The sequence below is a fragment of the Juglans regia genome, chromosome 3 (assembly GCF_001411555.2).
Source record: "Juglans regia cultivar Chandler chromosome 3, Walnut 2.0, whole genome shotgun sequence".
NCBI lineage: Eukaryota > Viridiplantae > Streptophyta > Magnoliopsida > Fagales > Juglandaceae > Juglans > Juglans regia.
Window position 1 is genome coordinate 2,109,529 of NC_049903.1, and position 24,323 is coordinate 2,133,851.

Consider the following 24,323-nt stretch of genomic DNA (forward strand, 5'->3'; position numbering starts at 1 on the left):
TTTATCAGCGGTTTCAGCCTATTTAACTTTTGGAATTCAGAAAAAATTCTAAGAAAATCTTGCTATGTTCGTGACGAAAATAATAATTATAATAATAAACTTCAGTCTTCTGAACTTAGTACATAATAATTCAAATATCTTATGATATTTATAAAAAAAAAAACTAGGCACTAACAAGCTTCTTAAGCACCAACGAATCCCTTTTGTTTAGATTCTAAATGGTATTTACATAAGACATTTACTATGCATCCTTCGCTTATAATTTTTTTTATATATCAAATACAAATTCACGAGCCAACATTGTTGGCCACAAAGTACATCAATTCCCATTAAATCCTAAAAAAAACAAAAATCCCATGATATCCTGTCACCCCAGACCAATAAACATTGGTATAAATGAAAAAAAAAAGAAAAGGAAATTAAATCAAAGAAAAAGGAACACACAAGACTACACTCGAAAAGCCAGTGAACAGATACAAACCCATCACGCGTATACGTTTATAAAAGGAAGAGAAAAACAGGACGACTAACCCATTCCGACTTTCCGAGCAATTTTCCAGGAAAACTCAGCTTCCAACATGTTTGGAGCTGCACCGCCGCCCGAGGGGGGTGGATTCAGGAGGTGAAGTAGAAGACTGGGTGGAGTATGAGGTGGAGGATCTTGATGCAGGTGCAAGAGAAGGACAAGAACACCACCCCGTACACGATCCGGAGAGCCATTGGAACAGACTTGAGAGTTGATCCAAAATGAGAGAGAGAGAGAGAGAGAGAGGGAGACAGAGAGGAGTGACGTGCAGTGTAAGGGATTGGATTTAAAAGTGGGGACTGGATAAGGCTTATTGGTTTAAAAAACTCTTTTACAGTTTGAAGGGAATGCACACGTGTCAAACTGTCAACCAAGGGTGGTTAAATGCCACGTGGGAAAGATGAATGGGGATGGCACGTATGGGGCCTTGGTTTAGAGCACCTGTATGTTATACAATATAATTTAATTCAATCAATTTTACTACTCATCATTTTTATATATTATATATTATTTTTATTTTTATTATTAAAAATTATTTTTATTTTATTTTTTTAAAATTAATTAATTTCTTCTATTCATTATTCATATATTATATATTTAATAAAAAAATATAAATAATATATATGATATGGAAATGATAAATAAAATTTTTTCAATTCAATTGGACCATTAAGAGCATTCTGACTTATGTATAATATAAAAAATATAAATTTTTTTAAATTTATTTTATAAAATGAGTTCTATCCAATTATATAAAAGAAGTTATATATAGTGGGTGATGTTCATTTTTCAAATAATATTTTTTATTATTTGTACTTTATTTACTCTCTTATTTCCTTTTATTTTGACGTTTCAATATAATTTTTTTATTCATTATTTAAAACACCTCCATTTTATTCTTTTCTAAAATATATATTGGAAATATTATTTATCCAATTTTTTCATATTTTTTTTAATTTTTATTTAGCTTATATATTTTTATTTTGTATGTATAGGAATAAATTATATTACATTGTATATAATAATATATTGCAAATATATATGAATATTACAAATTTATTGGTAGAAAGGAAATGTTTAAAAAGAATAAAAAAATATTATTTAAATGATATAAAAAAAATAGATAAGATGATGTATGATATATTGTAAAAATAAGTATATAAAATAAAAAAAGTGAAATTTAGTAATATATTTTAAAGGATAAAATAAAACAACTATTGTGAATATGGGTGGCAATATATGACACGACTCATTAATCAAACACAAACACGATACGATAAAAATGGGTTAGGGTTTAGCGTTAACAAGTTCAGGTCAAAACAGATTGACCCGTTAAGACACGACAACTTAACAGGTTGATAACGGGTCAATCCGTTTTGACCCGTTATAACCTGTTAAGAAAGTTAAAATTACAATTATACTCTTATATTTAAAAAATAAAATTGTTAAGATTTTAATTTCGATATTTTTATTGTTTGGATTGTAATTTTAGACTTGTAGTTAGTTTTATATTTTTTTTATAAATATTGTGATTTTAACATTTATATAAAATTATGCTAAATTTAACTAGATCAAACGAGTTAATTTTAGATCTATTCAACTCATTGACATAAACGGGTCAAAATGAATTGACACGACACGATCCGTTATGTTAATTGGTAATGTTAGGATTTGAAATTTTAAAACAATAAACTTAACGGGTTAGATTATGATTGAATTATATAATATAATATATATTTTGACACGATACGAACACAACTCATTAACATGATTTGACACTCATTTTAAATGATCTTGGAACGAATACGTTCCGTGCCTTCTCGTATAGTGAGGGACTTTCTTTCACATTGACGCGGTGGTGCGTTGCCAACCATACACTTCATTTTCAAATTTTGCTTATTTTATTGTTTCTTAAAAATAATTATTATTTCTTTATCTGGGCTAATTGTACATTTATTCGCTCTCTCTCTCTCTCCCTCCGTCATTTTTTCTTATTATTATTATTTTTTGGCTTGCCTTTGCTTCTCCATCTCAAAACTACTTTATTTTAATATTAATGCAAGATTACAAGCAAGTTGGGTCCATAGCTCAGTGGTAGAGCATTTGACTGCAGATCAAGAGGTCACCGGTTCGAACCCGGTTGGGCCCTGCAGTGACATTTTTTTCTTACAGAACAAAACACAAATTTTTTTTATTAACGGAATCTCTCGAATCTCTCGCGGTGTCGTTCAAGATTGGGCTAGTTGGGCTACTTTGCTCCCCCACAAAATTATAATGTCTAGATTTCAACTAATATGCGCTGATGCAAATAGAAATAATAATAAAAAAAAAAACCAAATTACTCATCATTGTTAAATTATCACCTGTATTTTTATTTATTTTTCTCTTAATAAATGTATAATGTAGAGATTATAAGTAAAAGAATTAAAAAAAATGATTAAAAGACTGTAAGACTATAAAAAATGATTAGCCCTCGTTTGGTTACAGTCTAGATAAAATGAAATGTAATGTTTTGTTAAAAGTTGAATAAAATATTATTATAATATTATTTTTATTTTAAAATTTGAAAAAATTAAATTATTTATTATATTTTGAGGTTAAGTTTAAAAAATTGTAATAATTATATGAGATGAGATGAGATAGTTTGATTTTTATTATATTTAAAATTGAACTCTCTAAGCTAATAGCCTAATACTACTAAAACGCCGGCATGTTGTGATTATGCGACTTTGTTTGCAATTGTTGTCGGGCAAAGGAAGTCTTGACTTGTTACTCGTTCATAGGTACACTAAAGTAAAGTGGATATGGGTTGCATTTTTCTAGCTTCAAAATTGAAAGGCAGTTTATCTCTATTCTGCACTCGCCAAGGCCAAAAAGTCACAGCTCCTCTTCTTTCATGGTTCCATACACAACCGAGAAAAAGTAGGAAGAATGCCGAAATAAGAAAAATGCATGTATAAAAATCATGGCTGTTTCTGTGTATCCGCTGGTCGCTACTGTCCACTATAACATTCCAGAGCTGAGGGAATATTATCAGTCATCCCCAGTTAACAATCTCACAAACACCCACCCATAAATAAACCCAGTGGCCAACTAAATCCAAAAAGCAACGTATCCACGCTCTTTGAATAACAGTTTGTCCCATTTTCGCTCTATAAATAAAGAATTGCCCTTTGTCTCGTCTCAATTAGGATTGGGGAATCATGGAGTGGAATCACAACCCACTCATTTTTCATTAACCTAATACAGATGTAATAGAACCAGCACTAGCTTAAAAACCTCAATCTCTCTTGTCGAAAGGAAAAACTCAGAAAAATGACCCTCGCCCACTCACTTCCCGTGCTTGAATTTATGTCTTCTTCTTTACCTGGCAACCACAATACCCTTATTCTCAATCGCCATAGTCCCACAAAATTGGGTTTTATAAGACCCACAAACCCAAAACAAAAATTCAACTTCTTCGTTTCTCAAAAAGTAAAACCTATTGGTTTCTTTGGTTGCAATCTCTGCGACTCTAATTCTGGGTTTAACAGTCGTCAACTTTTTTATGAGTGTTATGCCGCACAATCAAGTAGGATCGGACCCAGTAGTAGAAAACACAAGGCCTTCTCTATTAAACGTGCTAAAACTCGAGCTCTCAATGATCACCAGCTCTTTAGCATGGGTTCAGGGTTTTACAGCTCCAGACAGTTGGGCACTTCCAGACTTACAAGTTCAGGATGCAAAATTCTGTCTGGTGGTGCCCTGAGAATCCCGAATACCAAAAGTTTCAAGCATAGTAGTGGGATTTCAGGGGCTTGCGAGGTGAATTGGAGCAATCACAAATTTGAATTGAGGTCCAAATCGGTGCTTAGTGTAGATAAAGCGGTAGAGAGAGAGAGAAGTGGAGGGGGGCTGGGTAGCGAGAATTCTTATGATGCAATTGTTATCGGGTCTGGGATTGGAGGATTAGTTGCGGCGACGCAGTTGGCGGTGAAGGGTGCTAGGGTTCTGGTTTTGGAGAAGTATGTCATTCCTGGTGGTAGCTCTGGATATTACCAGAGGGATGGGTATACTTTTGATGTTGGGTCCTCTGTGATGTTTGGTTTCAGCGACAAGGTCAGTTTTTTGCGTGGATTCCTTGTGTCTTTCCCACGTTACACTCTTCTGGTGCGATGATATTTAAATATAAATATCCATGTGCTTATGGTGATAGAGATAAAATTTGGTTCATATCATAACTTGTGTTCTGAAGAATTATAATGGTGTAGGGTGATTTTGTAGAAATGCGAAATTTGTATTTGATGTGTTCCTCAAATCTGGGCAGGGCAATCTAAATCTGATAACCCAAGCATTGGCTGCAGTTGGATGTGAGATGCAAGTGATACCTGATCCAACTACTGTCCATTTCCATTTACCCAATAACCTTTCTGTCCGAGTGCACAGAGAATATAGGGAATTCATTGCAGAGCTTACTGATAAATTTCCCCATGAAAAGGAAGGGATCCTCAAGTTCTACGGTGAATGTTGGAAGGTCTGTCGTAAATTTTAAAGCGGAATGTCTTTTTTAATTAAGATGACTACAACTTCCGCTGGCTATTTTTGCCTCCACTTATTATTCACTACTCACATTAGGAACTTGTGTAAATAATGAGTAGATTTTCAACGCTCTGAACTCCTTGGAATTGAAGTCACTTGAGGAGCCAATATACCTTTTTGGGCAGTTCTTCCAGAAGCCCATTGAATGCTTGACACTCGGTAATAATTGTTGCCTGGATTTATTTATTTAGTGGTGAATTGTAAATCAATGTCATAATTGTAGAGATTATCCGGGCTTTGGTTTATTTCACCAGTGCTGGTTGGGATATCTTTTGGGCAATAGTTTGATCAATTGCTGAGATTTCAGATACTTGCGTTATGTACTGGGAGTCATATGTGATTGTGGCATGAAAAGTAGTTGACGCAAGGAAAAGTGGATGTTTTGATTACTTCACACTTGTACTTACTGCTAAAACATATATATATGTGAAAGAAAATTTCAGTTTAATTTGTCAAAAGTTTATACCCAATACTCAGATCTCTTGTTTATGGAATTAAATAATGTTGGCGCCTGCAGCCTATTATTTGCCTCAAAATGCTGGAGACATAGCTCGAAAATACATTAAAGATCCCCAGTTGTTGTCTTTCATAGATGCAGAGGTGGGTTGAAGGAACTTTCTTGAATCTATTAGAATTTTTATATAGTTATCGAATAGCCTGGACATATGGTTCATCCCATGGACCTCAACTTAAAAAGTTTCGCTTATTTTGTTCCTGCAGTGTTTCATTGTGAGCACAGTCAACGCTTTGCTGACACCAATGATCAATGCTAGCATGGTAAGCTGTTCAATTTGCTTTTTAGGTTATTTCTATGTTTATTTTTAGAGAAGTGCTACTACATACACAAAGAGAGTACAAAAAAATAAACCCACAAAATGATGTGGTTTCATGTGATCCGTTAGATCTACTTTACAATAAAAGTAACTTTACAATCTGAAGTATCTACATCAAGCCACATCAGTTTGTGGATTTATTTTTGTGTAATCCCTTTGTTGCTAAAGTATTTCTCTTTATTTTTAATGCTGTTTCCCTAAATATTTTTTGTCCCAGGTTCTTTGTGACCGGCATTTTGGTGGTATTAACTACCCTGTTGGTGGTGTTGGTGGGATTGCGAAGTCCTTAGCAAAAGGCCTGATTGATCAGGGCAGTGAAATACTTTACAAGGCAAATGTGACTAGCATTATACTCGAGCAGGGAAAAGCTGTAAGCCTGATATTAGTCTTGAAATAACTAACTCAAAAATTATCCATCTCTGGGTCAAAAGGATGTCTTTGTTGCTTATTTGATCTTATTTTGCATTTTTTAGGTGGGAGCTAGGCTATCAGATGGAAGGGAGTACTTTGCCAAAACCATAATATCAAATGCTACTAGATGGGATACTTTTGGTTAGTTTTGGCGAGAATTTTGAAATTTTCATTTGGATGACAATCTTTTTTTTTTAGCTTTATTATGTGATGGTATGTTTAATTCTCTTGCTCATAATTTAATTTTATCAAACTTTGCTTTTGTGTAGGAAATCTCTTAAAGGGAGAACGCCTCCCTAAGGAAGAAGAGAATTTTCAGAAAGTTTATGTTAAGGCTCCATCTTTTCTTTCAATTCACATGGGGGTTAAAGCTGAGACCCTGCCACCAGATACGGATTGCCACCATTTTGTGCTTGAGGTACTTGTTTTATTTCATAGCTTCATTTCCTCGGCAATTTTTTGGGTCTATACTGAAGTAGTATTTGATTAATACTTCACCTTTCTGTCTTTGCTTCCCTCCTCCTCTTCCAAAACAACAAAGAATGATTGGAAAAAATTAGAGGAGCCATATGGAAGTATATTTTTAAGCATTCCAACTGTCCTTGATTCATCATTGGCTCCAGAAGGACGACACATTCTTCATATTTTTACTACTTCTGCCATGGAGGACTGGGAGGTAAGTATAATCTATCAAAATTAAATAGAAAGGTTACATCTCATTTGGATCTTTGCCCTTCCTAAATTTTAGGTTGGATTCAAAAAATGTCTATGATATTTCAAATAACAAAGGAGCTGCTCTACTTTCTAGGGTCTTCCTAGAAAAGACTATGAGGCAAAGAAGGAAATTGTAGCAGATGAAATAATCAGGAGATTAGAGAAGAAACTATTTCCAGGGCTGAGATCATCAATCGTCTTTATGGAGGTACAGGCCTTTGGTCATACTACTGAACAATATTGCAAATATGCTTTTGACAATGTGCAAAATGGTATAAGTGAACTGTAGTTGCAGAATGCTGCATGTACTTGAAGGTTGAAATCAAACTTTGGTTTTCACAATGCTGAATGTTTGTTAAATCTACCTGACTACTTACTCTGTGCTGTAATGAAAACATATTGAAACTGATCCCCTCCAATATCCCCACTTCCCAGTTTAATAGCACTGTCTGCGAATATCTGCTTCTTGAGCTCTTGACAAAACGACGTCCATTGAAAGTGTCTCTGGTCCTGACTCATGTAGGTAGGAACACCAAAGACACACAGGCGCTACCTGGCTCGTGATAAAGGTACCTATGGACCAATGCCACGAGGCACTCCCAAGGGATTACTCGGAATGCCATTCAATACCACAGTAAGTTCAGTTATATGCTATGGTGGGTCTATCAGTAACTAGTTTTATGAGCATACTGAATTTACTTGGCTCATCCAATAATGGAAACTACAGGGTGTAGATAGTCTTTACTGTGTTGGTGATAGCTGCTTTCCAGGACAAGGTGTTATAGCTGTAGCCTTTTCAGGAGTAATGTGTGCACACCGAGTAGCTGCTGATATTGGTGAGCTACGGCCTCTTTAAGTACAAAGTAGCTTGTTACGGGTTGAAATGATTCGGTTGATCTTTTAACAGCTTAGCTACTTGTATATAAGCTCACAGTTTTGAGTCTTTGACTTGACTTGTTAAGAGCTCCCTCTAGAAAACGAGGCTTGGATAATAACAGGACGACACTTTTTCTGGACAAAAGTTTAGCAAGATCTTCATAAACTTCTCACTTCTCACTTCTCACTTCTCAATTGGTTTTTTATTTTTTGCAGGGCTGGAGAAGAAGTCACCAATATTAGATGCTGCCCTCCTTCGACTTCTTGGTTGGTTAAGGACGTTGGCATGATCTACCAGGTCCATATGAGAAAAGTTCGTGATTCAGCATGACCACCTGACTGCAAAATCATATAGTTTGCTTCTTTAGTGGCAACGATCTACAGTGGGTGGAGGCATGAACATATTTGATATTTTGTGTTTTTCATTTTATTTTCATTTTCCCCCTTTGGAGAGGCCAACAATCATTGAAGTCGATGTATCTTGCAGACTGGGTAGTTAATCAATGTCAGCACACGGGATTGCTCTGTAATTTTTTGTTCGCTAAGCGGAAACTATGCAAACGAAAATTGTTGAGTTGTCTACATGACGTTTATGTATCTTCTAATCTGCAAATTAAAATTCGTTCTGATACATCCAATCACTTTTGCCTACTTCTTGAGTAGGCATTCCATTGATATGATTGCATAATAAATACGTAAAAATGATTGTATAGAATCTTTGTTAAAATTCATACCTCAATCCACTAGATATATTTTTAGATATGCTATTTACTAGTAGGTGTACTAACACTGGAGGACCCATTACAATAAAAAAAAAAAATTAAAAAATTAAAGCATCAATACTTACGCTAACTGATATGTAAGATTTCAACGATAAGCTTATTTGTAAGTAGATTTTCTTCATAAATATTTGATGTGGTTACATAGAACCGTTGTTTGTCGTTTTTAACATTAAGACCGCATGAGTTTGAGATTTTCCGGGGACATCTCAGAGGATTTTGCATACAGTGAAATTGACTGAGGATCACGTAGCATTCTCCTTGGATGCCATTTATGGGGAATGGTTTTTACACATTGATCAACTCGCTGCCATTTCTTTTCACCTTGACACTCAGCTCCTTGTGCAGCTAGCTGTCCAGGGACCAGATCCATGCTCCTTTGCAGATCGCAAACTTATTAAGCTCCAGATTGGAGTTTCATCCTCCGCAAAGAAAGGTATGCCAGGAGACGGTAACCAAAAACCATGGCTACCAGGGCACTGACCTCCATTATACCCTCGTCTATTCTCATCCCATTTATGGTGGGTGTGATGTGTTCATACTGCACCTTCAGAAGCAGCCTGTATGTGTGGTAGTTGAAAGACAGATAGCGGATCCAAGAAATGAATATCGGAACTTTCTGCAACGTTGTAGACATTTTATTGTTAGTTTTGGATTTAGATTTATGTGGCAGCTTTTGAAATAAGTTTTTTGTAGAGAATCTTGAACTGTAATATATACAGTGAGAGCTCTTCCTTTTGTTTTGATGTCACACAGCATACATCAACTTACATCTTCAGAACCTTTTTTTCCCCTTCTTCATACACTTCAATTGAAGAAAATTTATATTGACTTCCGAGCTTCCACCTCCCAACCCCCAGAAAAAAGAAAAGAAAAGGGGTTCGCATGTTTACCTTCACAAAGAACCCACCAGCTAGCATGAAGGTCATGACAGCTACTGAGGCCAGAGTAGTTGCCCTCTTCAAGTCCATGAATGTAGCTCCTATAGCTAGTCCAAATCCCTGTTGCAACCAGACATATTTAATTACATTTGCTATTTTTGGTTAAGATGTCATCTTAATCACCACTATAAGAGGTATACCTGAGCCGCCACAATGCAGAGGAAGACTGTAAGCAGGCTTAGGAAAAAGGGACCAGCACTCAGTCTCAAGCCTGCCATAAAATAGACGACAAGAAGGAATAGTACTGGTAGTAACAAGTCAAGGGGAAGGTCGCTTGTAGTTCTAGCCACAAAATATGCACTTAGTCTGTACATGTCGGCTGCTCTTTCTTTACTCAGCATGGCTCTTTCTTGCGGGAATGTGAAGATTGCTGTGAATACAGGGAAGAATCCCCAGAAGACACCGATGAAGAAAAGCAGTCCTGCCTGCAATAAAGGTAGGTTAAGTTTGCTACTGGATAGTATATTTCCGCACAGGCACAATAGCAGTCAGCAGAAGCTATGTGCGATTTTTCAGTACCATTGGAGGTCAATTAACTTAAATGAAATCTTGATGAGAAATTGGCTTACCTGTTCTTGCAGGCCTTTGGGGCTGTCAGTATCAGACTGCCACCACAGTAATCCCAAGATAATTGCAGTAGAGAGAACTTGAGTGATTCTCAACCAGCTGAAATAGTCATGCCTCCGTTCTTTGAATCCTCTCCAACACAAAATGGAATATTGTTCCCACCAGCTTGCCCCCCACTGTCTCTTTGAAGAAGAGACCTTCAATTTTACTCGTTCATCGAGGGGTATAGGAACCAGAAGTTTCTTCTTTTCATTTTGTGCAACTCGGGTCTCATACGCCCCCACAAGGTACTGCTTTTAAATAAAAGATTCATTAAGAAGGGCCATAGCCTTTATTATGCTCCCAAGGAATCAGGTAAGGTGGCACCTGCTCTTAGGACATAACAATCACAATTATGAAGAACTTGATTTCCAGATGAGGAACTCTAAACACCAGTTTTTGCTGCTTTTAACTTTTATTCATGGGAAAATATATGGTCTGAATTATGTAAAGGGAAAACAGTTTGCTAGTTGGAGGCATGATTCACAGCTGCCACTTAATGGGTTTTACTAGGAATTTTCTTCCCTCTCTTCTGTCACAAATGTTCATGTGACTGAAAGTGATTCGGTCATTTGATCTATAAACCGGCCATATGTTTTGAGCATGTCATGACAGTGAAGGTTGAGCTATATGATCATGACATACAAGGTCATGTGACCGGGGCCTCTCTTCGGCTAAACAGAAGCACATTGTTACAATAGATTGTAAAACATGCTTATCATGTAAATTCTAGATCTCTGTCAGGATATTTCTATAAATGTTGTTTTGGTGCATCGTGCCATTTTTTTGTAATTACTGAATCATGATTCCTGCTTATAATTTAAATACATTTCAACGTAACAACCATGTCAACCAATAGAAAAAAAAAAGCAAATGAGATTTATAGAATTAACACTCTGTTTACCTCTTGCACGACAGCAGGAGATGGTTTCCTGTTCCGTATTTCAGCCTCTGAATTCCCCATCTGCACTTTGTCCTCTAATTCTGATGGTACTGAGACATCATGGAGGTTCCCATTTGCAAGGTCTATCAAGAACTCTGCCGGATTCATGGCAATAAGAGGAGAGCATCCTATAGATGAGAAATACACCATTGCTTCTGATGCTTTTCCAAAGTAGAGCAAGCTCCCTTTCCCAAGAAGGATTAACTTGTCAAATTTGTGGAACAGTCTGCTTGATGGCTGATGGATCGTTGTTACCACTGTTTTTCCGGCCTGCCATAAATTTGGAAAAAGTTATCACATACAATACATCTTTGCTTTCTGTAGATTACATTGTCACAGAAACATATTGTGTAACTTGCCAATAGGAAAAATAGTGTGTAAAATACCTCTGCGATGTCTTGCAACATCTGGACAATCCTTAAAGCAGTAGTAGAATCCAAACCAGAGGTTGGTTCATCTAGAAACAGAAGTGACGGGTTGATAAGGATCTCATTTCCAATACAAACTCTTTTCCTCTCTCCACCTGACACTCCCCGAACAAAGGAGCCCCCAATGATAGTGTCTTGGCACCTGTATGCACATTATATTTCTCTTCCTACATTAGCTTTCAAGAACAAGACTAACTTCAGGAGTGCAGAACAATGCTGAATGCTTCTTAAATATATTCCTGAGTCAAAGCAAGTGGGGGAAAAAGGTATGCAAATTACCTCTCCAAGCCTAGCTCATTGATGACATCTATTGCTCGTTTTTCCTTTTGCTCTCTTGTCAATGTCTTTGGGAGTCGTAGGAGGGCTGCATATGTCAATGTTTCCTTCACTGTAAGGTGAGGAAACAGAACGTCGTCTTGAGTCACAAATCCTATCCTGTCAAATGTTTCACGTTATTTTGATGTCTATTTGGGCTTTAATTCTAATTAAATCCGAGGTCATGTTTATTCTAGTGTGCCTTTAGGTAAAACTAGCAAATCTGGGGTAAAGATTCATAAGAAGGCTTAGATCAAGTGAATTCTTGATGGGAAACCAAATCAATCCTTCATTGTAATTGCTCCTTCCCTTGATTGACTGTTTTGATGATCAACACTGACATCTTTGGGTACTGTAACTGCACTAGTGATGTGTTACTGTTCCTTTGTCTCTTTTGAATAATCTAGAGCTGGAAATTAAATTACTACTTATCCTAAAAATTTAAAACGGCTCAGAAATAGTGAATCTAATTACTAAAATCAATATTCTAGTGCATACTCAAAGCCTATATTAGAAAGTGAATTTAGCCATGAACAGAGTTTAGATTCGGACCTGCATTTTAGGAACTTGGAATAAGGCTGGTCATTGTAAGTAAGTGATCCAACGGTGGGCTTATTAAGCCTGCCACCGAGCAGATTTAGCAGTGTTGTCTTTCCACTTCCTGAAGGTCCCATCAATGCCAAAAGCTCCCCAGGGTTCACTGAACCCGTAATCCCATTCAGAATATCCTTCTCTTGGGTTGTTCTCATTCCTTTGAGAGTTACCTTGTATTTCACATCGGTGAACTGCGATTTCCCAAATAAGAATTCATCCTCAGTGAGCAAATTGATTACACATCTTCCTAATACTTAAAAAACACATATAAAACATTGTTCTTTAGATACCAGTGCTCACAAAACTTGTCAGATCGTCCAAAACACTTATTTCCTCAGCAGATCTGTGCTTTAATGTTTCTCTTATTTTAAGCTTAAGGTCTGACTCGGATTTCCAAGCCTCAATACAGGAGTACTCAGAACCAGTTAGGAATATGAACCAGTTCCTCTGGTTCTAAAACCCAATGGCTGTTAGTACTGCTGGAAAGAAGGGGAAGTCTTGTACATAAATATCATATAGAATGAATCTCTGTACAAGACTGAACCTGTCCATGCTATATTATAATATTGCAATTGCTAGCCATGTTCTATGGGTAGCGTTGATGCTATATATGTATATGTGTGTGATCAATGCCCATTCCTGTCCAAAGAGATAGTATAGCATCAATCCATGGAACATTGAAAGCACATAAGGTTCGAACACCGATACGTGGAGCAGCCTCAGTAAAGAAGGGTAAAGGAGAACATGCATGTCCGGCACTGTTACCTTGAGATAAATTGGCAAGGTTGGTTCTGTTTGCAGCTTCGGCTTACGCGTGCCAGCTTCAAGATCCTGATCGGCTGCAACATCGTATAACTAATATTAATAGATATGAGCACAAAGCCGAAACGTTAATCAGCGCTTGAAAAGTGAAAACTCTAGCGCTTCCATTTCATTCATGCCAAGTAGTACTGATCATTACGAACAGATTGCATGTGATGATTAAATGTTGTAATTAATAAGAAAACAGCAGAATCCATCAATCCTGTGTACTGCTAGTAGAAATATGCTACACATAACACTACTAACATTTAATTGAATTTATTAATTCAAAAATAATACACTGATTAAGTCAGCAATATACCTTGAGTACTCATTCTAAATAAATATAGGAGTCGTCATGCATAACGTACGTACAGGTTCTCTAAATTCATTAACAAATACATATGAAAAGGAAAAGAGAAAGGAAAGAAAGTCTCCGTGATTTTAATTAGCTACGATCCCACATCAAAGAGACGTGAAGTAGTGAAATCCTTTTCAATGTCGCATCTGAAGAATTATATATGAGACATGGGACCCAATTATCTCTATAATTAACTGGTACTAGGAGTGGAAAGATACCATTCATCGTTATTTGTAAAAAAAAAAAGAAAAAAAAAAAGGTGATGTCTCCCACCGATTAGGAGTGTGACGTGAAGGATAGACCCAACACATGTTAATTATTAGTGACACTCGAAAGCATCCTTGAAAACTAGATCAAAGCCAAAATATAAATAAAACAGGACCAAGCTAGCTACCCACTTAATTTAAACACTCTTCAAAGGTTCCTATAATCACTTCATGATCTTTAATTTTGAATGAAAAAAATAAAAAAATTTAACTATAGTTATTAGCTAGAAGCTGGGAATTAAAAAACCCACAAAGGATGAGTGAAGCAGATTTTTTTTTTTTTTTTTCCTTCAGTTCTCGAGTCGAACCAAAGGCCAGCCAAAGTGTTAAGTGGTTCCTTTGGGAAGAGGGGGGGGGGCCACTTGGCACCAACCTCCCAATGTCCGAGTGGTAGTACAAGGTTACAAGCTAGCAGTAGTATTACTGCACACTTTTTTCATATAAAGACCAGACATAGACTAAGGGCAGGTTTGGAATAGGATGAGATATAAAATTTTCATCTCATCTCATTATTACATATTTTTTAAATTTTTATACAAAATATAATAAACAATTCAATTTTTTTAAATCTCAATTCAATTTTTTTAAATTCTAATACAATAATAATACTAAAATATAATATTTTAAACACTAAAATAAAATATAAAATTTTCATCTCACCTTCTAAACCTTTTCCTAACACTTTGTGTTCATTATTGAGTGGGGTCAAATAAAAGTGGGTAAACTGCACCAGCCTCACTTTTTTGCGCTCTCTCTCACATCAATCATTTCTCCGTTCTCAACGCTCTCAAGGCTCACTGTCATCACTACCCTTTGCCATGATCAACAGTGTTTACTAAAATCTGATCCGTTTTGTGCGCAGCCCACAGAAGTCTCTCTTTGTATTTATTAATTGTGTTTCCGTTTCCTTTCTAAAGCCAACATAAGTCATACGAGTCTACGACCATGATCGGTAGCACTGTAACATTAATTATGTATTTTTTCTACGCATCCAGATTTACATTACGTTTGAATAGTGAGAACATATTTTCAAATATTTTATAAATAATAATAATAATAAAATTAATGATAGAATATTAAATAATAGTAAAAAATAGATAAAAAAATAATAAATATTAATAAAATATTATGAAAATACCAAGTATTCTCACCAAGTGCATTATTATACACACTCTCCGTTGTTTGAAGTTACTTAAAAAAGTTTTGCACCAACAAATCCTAAAGATTATGTATTGATGTAACGTGTTATATATGAAAGATAAAAAAAACATGAATGCAAACACGTATGCACGCGCAAACCAAGTGGTAGGAACAGTATTTCCCAACAAAGGTTTTGTGGAATCCAAGTGGCCGGCCTGCTTGCGAGCACCAACATGCTCGATCAGAGTGACCTCAGGACTAGGAGCACCCGGCTGGCTATAGTACTGTAGTCAAGAAATATATGCAAAGAGAGACTTACAACCATCATCGTCGCTAAACGGCTTGGAGTCGGTTGCTTCATCAGGAGGCATTGTGAATCCGGTGAAGGAGAAAGAGAAGCCCAAGCTGGCACTCGAGGCTCGGCTGAGAGCGGCGCCACTGCTCACTTCATCCAATTCTATCCTCATTTGGGCACTCCTACACTTTCTAATGTGTGGGTTTTTGCTGCTGCCGCTACCACTTCGCCCTGGTGATGGCACCATCCGCTTACTAGACTTTCTCGAAAGGGTTCCGCCGCTATCCGCAGCCGCTGCAACCGTCTCCACCACTGATTGATCCGATTTTGCCCTTGCCAATACGGATGAATTGGTTTTCTCCATGCTCACGACTGTATGGTATGGTATGCTATGAAATATATAGCTAGCAAACACCCAGAAACAAAAAGTACTTCTAGTTAAAATGGATTTGTAGAAGTGCTTCTCGTGATTAATTTACCTTTTCATCAATGACTCTTATGGATAAAATTTTACAAGACTAACAATGCCAGGCTGCCATACAAACCAATTCATGTACCATGAAACGTCTAAATAATGTAACATTATGCGTGTGGCCGTGTCCGAGAGTTGTCTTCCTTATTACATAGTTTAGGCTTTGCTAGCGATATATATTTCCCAATGACCGGATCATCAGCTTTTATATATAATTGATCAGATAATCAAGATGCGGCTGAAATGTCATGGATGTCTTAAGAAACCAGACTAAATGCTAGCTTGAGGTATAAATAAAATCTCGCTAGAGGTTAGAAGACATGAGAAACCTAAACTCTCTTCAGAACCTCCCTACTAGACATAATTATGGTGGAGGTGGCATGGGGGAGAGAGAGAGAGAGATATACAGAGAGGTCATCTTTCACCATAGACGCCTTACCACCATGATATATATATATATATATATATATATATATGTGTGTGTGTGTGTATATATAGGAGGCCGAACGTACGTCAACATACCAGTGTAGGAGTAATAAATTAACAATATATATGAAAGAGAACGACATTACAATAGCATGAAGATACAGTATAGCTGCAGGAACAGAATTAAATGAGGTCCGAGGATTATATATCGATCCATACCTTGGGTGACTGAAAAGCTAGCTAGCTAGGGATCAGGGAGGACCTGTAGGAGATCAGGAATATCTCAATTCTCAACAAGAAGGGTATATATAAATATATAATAGGCTCCAACAACACCACCGTCGACGTACGTCGTCGTGCATCCAGTGCTATGTAGTTACCAAAACACCCTCCTAGCTAGCTAGTTCTCAACAAAATACAAAATATATGTCCCATTAATTAATTGTGATAATAACTGGACTAACAGCATAAGATGAGCAGTAATAATTAAAAAGAATAAAAGATGTATAGATAAAGATCATCCGGCCACATGAGACGTACACGTGTGTGGACTTTTTCGTAATTCTGTTGCATTGGAATTTTCTTGGTTTAATTTCGGTTCACGTCCATTGCCTCAACTAAATCCAGCTTCCAGAGTCAATTAACGCCGTAGTTGGCACTTAAGAATTGAATTTAGTCTAATTTTAAATTAAATTTAACATTTAAATATCTCATTTTTAAATTATTAAATTCATTTTAATTCAAAATATATTTATACGTAGGACCTACAACTATTTTTAACTTAACATTTCTTTACGTGTAATATCTAAAATCTTTTTTAACTTTTTATAAATATATTTAAACTCATTTTATCATTTAAATATATTTAAATTTATCTTAAGTGTGCTCTATAAAACTCACTCAATTATCTCAACTCATTACTATTTATAAAGAAAATATCTAAACAGTGTTTAAATTGGCCAGGACGCTTTTGATTAATGATCTCTTATTTGCTTGGCTGATCGGTGTGCCGATCGAGTACTCTTGATTTAATCAAGTAGCTAGGTAGCGCCCCAATGCAACACAAGCCATGGAATTTGTTATTTGCTTACCATGCACATCCGATCGAGGCCTGCGTGGCTGTAACATGAGGCTCTGGTTTGATCTTAGGTTACCCTTCCAGCAGGGAACCAAAATTTTTTGGAGTTTCTTGTGATCGAGCTGATCTGCATGTTTTTCCTTTTCGAATTGGAACACGTACATTAGCCATTTTTCTCATTATATTTTCAGGATGATAGAGAAATCATGATGCGTGCGGCCTCTAGTTACATTTCTATCGTCACGGCATATCTTACTTAATTTGTTTTCTGTTGTCTTCACCGATCGTTATCTTCTTCTAATTTATTTATTAATTCTGTGTTCATTTTTTTTTATATATAATATTAGTGCAAGTTTGATAAGAAAAAAAAAAAAAAAAACAAAATTCAGGAAAATATTGGCCAAGGTCAGCAGATGAGATGTTTAGATGATTTTTTCATTTGGAGATCTTGGCCGAGCTGTTAACTTTTCATTTCGTATATAAACTACAAAAGTTTCTTATGACTTTCCAATGTGGGACAAAAGGTGCATGAGCATTGAGCAATATTCTATTCAAGCTAGGCACAAGGCGGATAACGCCAGTGGGTTGTCGTTTTCCCCCAAACGTACGACATGAAATATTAATCTATGGTGTTTAGAAGTCCGAACTAAACATATCATGCTAGCTTACTCCTACTTAAGCCTCGATTCGATAATATATGATATATGTTTTTGGTTATATATGCTAAAAATCAGATATATAGGAGGGACTAAGAAAATTAAAACCAATGCGTACGTGTATATTTTTTAATCGTATTGGCCTTAAAATTATCAAACGGCCAAGTACTCGACGACCCCACGCTAGCTACATTTCTACTAATTAAGATGAGTTTCGGCGTTGAGTTATATATATACACAAGATATAAGTCTCAAATATATAAATTCTACATAGGTCTTTTATAAAAAAAAGTAGATACCACTAAAAAATAATGATCGATTTTTTTATACTTTTTTTTAAAGTAGACTCCACTTTTTTACAAATACTTGCGTAAAATTTTTATTCCAAATCAAATTATATATTGTAAAATTCACTTTATTAGGTATATTATCCACACCAACTTATAAATTGAATTTATATATATAAATATGCCAAGATATGCCAAGATCATGTCCTTGCGGCCAGTTGGCGAGATCAAAGTAAGGATGGAGGGCGAAGAAATATGGAAAAATTAGAGGGTGGGAATTAGAGTGGAAACTTACCTGGCCTCATGATTTGAAGCAAGCACTTATATCTGTCGTCTCAGTACTGCATGATGATGTGGTGGAGCTCCCATTACAGCATTTTGAAGCACTTGTGTCGTACGTGATCTACATCGATCGATCATTGGAGATTAGACTCCATGACATTGCATCATGTAGACTCTTAGTTATATATAAGTACTTGATTGAGAGATTCATTCGTGATCAATTAATAGTGGCGATTAATGATATATTATAAATCAAGTGTTGGACAGGTTTCATCATCGTATACTTACTTGGAAAATGAAAACACATAAATCAAATGGTTATAATTTGAAGTCCGCTAGCTAGCTAGCTTCTATAGATATATATAAACTAAAATATATAATAGATTTCTTCTTTTGATCATATAATCATAACCGAAGTAGGCAAGATTCTAGCTACTTATTATTAATGCATATATATAATATATTTATATAGGAGGAGCCAAGATCCTATAATTAAAAGGGTCATATATAGATCATGGCCGGTAATATATAATAGACAGAATTAAGAGTATTGAGCACCGTGATTTTTTTAACATATTTTATGTCGTTGATCATATTCAATAACAATATTAATTTGAGAATAGAAAAACGTTACTGGCCTTCATGAAATTAAAGTATCTCTTCCTCCGGACTTCTCTCTCGAACTTCTCCATCAATACTATTTCTATTATATTTTATATTTTTATTATTAGAGTTTGATATATATATATATATATATATATGAGACCTCATCATGTTAAAATTGGTTTGAAAATAATATTTTCATGATCAGATCATTATATATTGTTTCGAATTTTATAAAAATTGTTTAGGTTTGTATTTATTTCAATAATTTAGATAAGATATCCTGATAAATATCATGACTCATGTTTTAGTATAAAAACATTTCGATTTAAATTAAGAAGATCGTTACAAAAAAAAAAAAAAAAAGTACTGTTTCCAAACATGTGGAGCCGTTGATCGTTTAAAGACTAAAGGCGTAGGGACATGATTTATGCTTTGACGATGGAGGGAATGGACAAAGTAGTCACCAAAATTAGGACATGAGTTTTGGTGGTTCCTGACGCACGATTATTAGCCGTCTGTCGCTCCTGTTGCTGGTGGCTGGTTGGTCACTCTCGTTCCACCACTACTCGCAACGCGCGTGGCATTTCAACTCCATCCAGCGACCATCTTTCTAAGGCTAAAATAACCCTACTAACTTTTTCTTTTTCTTTTTCTATAACCAACAAAGAAAATATAAAATATATTTTTCAAAAAATTTATAAAAAATTTATTTTTCTACATCTCAATTATGTTTAAAATCATAAAATTTAAAATTTAAAATTTAATTTTTTTAAAAAAATAATAAAATAAATCTTATAAATAAAACTATAAATACATGAAACACTATTCATCACCAAATTGTTCATCTAATTCTGGATCAGAACTACTCGATCACGGATTTTCTTAAGAGAATTTTCTTAATTTTTATATTAAAAACTTCCAAAATTATTATCCCAATTAACTCTAGATATGTATAATGAGATTATATAGAATCTAGATGTTTTAAACAAATAACATTTTTAAAGAAAATAATGCGTTTTCTCCAGAAAAAAAGAAATAAAAGTTGTCTCGCTCTTAATAAACAAATACAAAGCTTATAAATGCAATAAATACAAGCTATAGCTAGCCCAGATGAGAGAAATACACACTCTAATCTAAATGGGGCGGTGCCGCCATTGGGAGAAAAAGCCACGTGACAAGGACGTGGGAGTGTGAGACGGTCAGACAGACAGGCAGTTGGACTTAAGCCGTCATTCCCTCGCCACGTTTACACTGCAGACACGGCTAGCTGTAGACAACTCACCACGTACGATCGATCGAGTTGGTGGTGGCTTCGACTCAATACCGCACACGACTCGACACGTGGAGATCCACTCTATGCAACTGCATTCATGTCCTTCTTCCACGTGTATCTTATTTTATCTTTATGTTCACGTATCTGATAGGACGGTAAGCAAATCTTTTTCTCCTCTTTTGGCCTTTCGGCATGGTAAAGTTGGGAATCATCACGTTGAAAGTTGAAATGAATGCGAAGCAAATCATAATCAATTCATACAATGTCGACACATGCATCGCGCGGTCACAAATATTGTGCATAACACCAAGAGATAAGGGACAGAAGATATATAAATGACCATGATCGTTGATCAGTACTTAAAATTGACTTGTCCTAGCTAGCTAATAGAAAATCAAAATACACTTATAGCTAGGAAAAGTACATGCATCTGCGCGCGCGGTGTCCGCAAGCTAGCTGTGATGTGAGGTCATGTACGTGATCAGTAGTCAAGGAAATTAATTAAGGGTCGCAGAGCATCATCTGGTCATCACCCGCCTCTAGCTGTGATCGATAATGATCAGTTTGCAATTCAATGCGTCGAAAGTGAAAATTGACAGAGTTTGTCAGACAAGAGACTTGAAAACGAAAGATGGATTCAGAAGTTAGCTAGTGTGATGGGGTTTTTAGAAAGTTGAAAAAAGGTAATTTGTGTATTGGCATGGAAAAGATTAAATTGCATGTGTGGTAGGTCGAGTGTCATGTGCTGTGGGATCAGCTGGCCGATGCATGAGGAAAAAAAAAAAAAAGTATATATCCTAGCTAGGTCAATTAATTATTGCATGGCCTCTGTGACGACCCTGCAGACGTACCTGATCGAATCTGGTGGGCGCATTGGTCATGTTAAAAAAGCCTTAAACCCCAGATGATCTCCATGCATGGAATAATAGGCTAATAACCGAGTTTAATAATTAAGTTGATCTATTGATCCATTTGATCATGATATGAGTTCCCACTTTTCCTTTGGCTTATCCACATTATTTTAAGTTTTAACTGCCTTGTCTACCCTATGCAACCAATGGTGTATTGAAGCTTCTTGAATCTCTCTCCTCAATTTCCCTCTCCCCAATTCCCCCTCCTCTCTACGTTTTTTCCTTGGAACCTTCAACTAGTCGACTTACTTGTGGTTAGTTTTTTCAATTTTGTAAGGTGAAAAATTTTATGTTCAGTTCTTTTCCCACCTTTTCTCTCCAACCAAACGAAAGTACGAGAATCTACAAAAATGTAGACCCAATATGAAAATATCAATCCCACAACTTTTTTCTTCAAAAACTAAATATATGCAAGAAAGAAGGTTGGTGAAGCTCAAAAAGCAAAAAGCTGTAAGTATTAGGTACAGAGCCGGACTTTCTTCCTTCACAAACAAAATAAATAAACCAATTGATTTACTTCAAGAGTATACTTGCAACCAATAAAATCCAAAAATAATGATTCGGTACCCATAAAAAAATATAGCTAAACAAATTTTTTTGTTAAAAAAAGAAAGAATTAGCGACCATCAAACAAATCCAACAAAATCACAGTAAACTTGCAAACAGAAGGTTCAATTTGAGAGGGAGGGAGGGAGGGAGGGAGACAGACATTTGAATCAAATTGGGTATGTGCGGAAGCAAGTTCTCCGATGCTATAATAATTTTCTCTTTATTGCAAGTACAATAGAAGTGAATTCTTGAAGTTCGTGTCGTCGCTGTTTTGCTTGACCACATTAATAAATGTTCTCGGAATTTTTAAAGGATAAAAAAAAAAAAAAGGTCCAAAAATAAATTCAAATAGAAAGATCAAACGGCGTAAGGGCGTAAGGACATTCAAAGAAGAAGAAATGACAGATGAAGGGGATATTTTAAGGTCCAAAAATGCTCGTTTGAAGTCTACAAATGGCATCTTGCTGATTTGAAGCCGAATACCCACATGAGGAAGATGATGGTGTTGAATGGGTGAGCACAGATCTACTTGAAGACCACAACGCAAGAAGTCGAAAACCACAACACCACGCAAGTAAACAATCTGAGAGGAACAACACCACGAAGCAAGCCAAAGACGAGATCGATGGATAGAAGCTTTTGACCAGAGCATCGGGAATCCATTTTCTTACAAAACAGAGTTTTGTTGTTCTGATTTTCTTTTTTTTTTTTTAATAAATATCAGTTGACGTGCCATGCCGTTTACCCACCGTTTGTATGGAGCGACTGTCTTCAGCATTTTTCATTTATGAAAGATCCCTACGTGGTTTCCATTTTCACAAGGATTTTATTTATTTCTTGAAAATGCATGAAAGACAACTTTTCTACTAATTTCCCCCCGCATGATTGATCTGCTTGCAATACGATTTTGATCGATCTGACGAGTACTCCTACGTACTTCGCTGCCATTATTGTACCTGAATGCATTCTGAAGCTGACCTTTGCCCTCCTCGGCATAAGGTTGTTGACATTGGACACCTAAGGCAGTTTTTGGAAAGGCTGCCTTCGATCCGAGGTGCGTGAACAATGAACTCTTGTGAAACATTTCCTGATAGAAAGTTGTGATCCAAGTACAGGACTCTCCAAGAATTCTCTAATTTTTTTCCATATTCTCTTGGTAATGGCCCAGCCAATTGATTATGCGCTAGATTAATGGTGTCTAAATTTTGAATTGTGGTCAAATTTATAGGCAGACGACCATGGAGATTGTTTTTTTCTGCGTCAAGCACCTGAAGTTGTGTCTCTTCCCTAGAAAAGTTGCGCGTCCCTATTGCGGTGAAACGGTTCATTGAAACATTAAGGTGAACCAACCTAGGTAATGAAACAATGTCCTTGCTTATGTGACCTGAAAACCTGTTGTCACTTAGATCTAGTCGTCTAAGGTCGTTGAGCATCTTAACACGAGAAATGTGGCCTGAAAGTATATTGCTGTTTAGCAACAGTGTTTTCAATCTCGTAGGAAAATGTGGCAAATTTCCAAAGAGTTGATTGGAAGAAAGATCTAGAGTTTCAAGCTGCCACAACCCTGCGAGGTCAGGAATTGTGCCTGTGAATGAGTTGCTTGAAAAACTTAAGTAGGCCAAGCTTCGTAATCTGGTGATATTAGTTGGAATTGAGCCAGTGAGCAAGTTTCCTGAAATGTCTAGATATTCAAGATTCTTGAATAAAGTGATTTCTGTAGGAATGGTGCCTGTGAGGCAATTGTCCGCCAGTGAAAGCCGGGTGAGCTTTTTAAGATTGGAGATCGATTCTGGTATGGTTCTGCGGAACTTGTTCCTGTTTAGGCTGAGGGTGGTGAGCTCGGTTAAGTTCCCGATCGACGGCGACAGAAACCCATCATATCCAACGCTATCTAGATCAATTGCTATAATTCTACTAGGAGCGCTAGTATTGTCTAGAGGAATACTGCATACTATTCCGAGAAACTGTTTACCTGTACTTTCACAGGGATCCACAATGAAGTCCCAGGTAGTAAGGTAAGATGTTGGGGAGATGGAGCTGGGATCGACAGAACGCTTCAGGGTGCGAAGCACTTGGATATCAGAGTATAGAGTTGATGAAAGAATAAGCTTTGGGATAGAACCTAATACTGTGACCACAATTATAGAATGGAAACAAAGGGAGAAGGAGGAATATTGAAGTAATCTAGCCATGAGTTGAGGGATTGTTGGAATGGAATTGGTTTCTCAAAGTCTTTTTATATTATTCTTGAACCTCGGCGTGCATGTATGAAATAGCTGCAGACAACCTTTGAATGGGGAAATATTTGTTAAATAAATCCCATAGTACTCATTTCAAGAACATGGAATACTTGCATTGGAATATTTCTAAAGTCCA

General features: G+C 36.2%; 3 protein-coding genes and 1 non-coding gene across 7 annotated transcripts; 2 read left to right on the forward strand and 2 right to left on the reverse strand.

The window, feature by feature from the left end:
• The first annotated feature begins 2,603 nt into the window (after positions 1-2,603).
• TRNAC-GCA lies at positions 2,604-2,675 on the forward strand. The gene has a single exon. It is a non-coding gene; the product is annotated as a tRNA-Cys (tRNA).
• Positions 2,676-3,510: 835 nt separating this feature from the next.
• Positions 3,511-8,569, forward strand: LOC109011895 (prolycopene isomerase, chloroplastic). The gene is made up of 13 exons (XM_018993267.2): positions 3,511-4,624; positions 4,833-5,039; positions 5,164-5,263; positions 5,622-5,704; positions 5,825-5,881; positions 6,155-6,307; positions 6,411-6,489; positions 6,618-6,766; positions 6,890-7,024; positions 7,157-7,270; positions 7,586-7,696; positions 7,790-7,898; positions 8,155-8,569. The coding sequence occupies exons 1-13, from the start codon at positions 3,842-3,844 to the stop codon at positions 8,226-8,228; spliced, it is 2,154 nt and encodes a 717-aa protein (XP_018848812.2). The 5' UTR covers positions 3,511-3,841; the 3' UTR covers positions 8,229-8,569.
• A 185-nt stretch (positions 8,570-8,754) lies between these two features.
• Positions 8,755-16,578, reverse strand: LOC109011894 (ABC transporter G family member 22). 4 transcript variants are annotated; one of them, XM_035688968.1, is made up of 11 exons: positions 16,525-16,578; positions 15,435-15,811; positions 13,310-13,383; positions 12,503-12,735; positions 11,915-12,070; positions 11,594-11,777; positions 11,169-11,477; positions 10,228-10,515; positions 9,799-10,083; positions 9,611-9,718; positions 8,755-9,336 (listed from the first exon to the last, which is right to left on the reverse strand). In XM_035688968.1, the coding sequence occupies exons 2-11, from the start codon at positions 15,769-15,771 to the stop codon at positions 9,115-9,117; spliced, it is 2,196 nt and encodes a 731-aa protein (XP_035544861.1). In that variant the 5' UTR covers positions 15,772-15,811; positions 16,525-16,578; the 3' UTR covers positions 8,755-9,114. The 4 variants fall into 4 exon arrangements, with proteins under 4 accessions (XP_035544861.1, XP_018848807.1, XP_018848808.1 ...); XM_018993262.2 differs by having other exon boundaries at positions 15,432-15,811; XM_018993263.2 differs by having other exon boundaries at positions 15,432-15,779; positions 16,525-16,567.
• A 5,774-nt stretch (positions 16,579-22,352) lies between these two features.
• On the reverse strand, positions 22,353-24,149 carry LOC109011958 (receptor protein-tyrosine kinase CEPR2-like). The gene has a single exon (XM_018993372.2). The coding sequence runs from the start codon at positions 24,137-24,139 to the stop codon at positions 22,895-22,897; it is 1,245 nt and encodes a 414-aa protein (XP_018848917.2). The 5' UTR covers positions 24,140-24,149; the 3' UTR covers positions 22,353-22,894.
• Between the last annotated feature and the right edge of the window lie 174 nt (positions 24,150-24,323).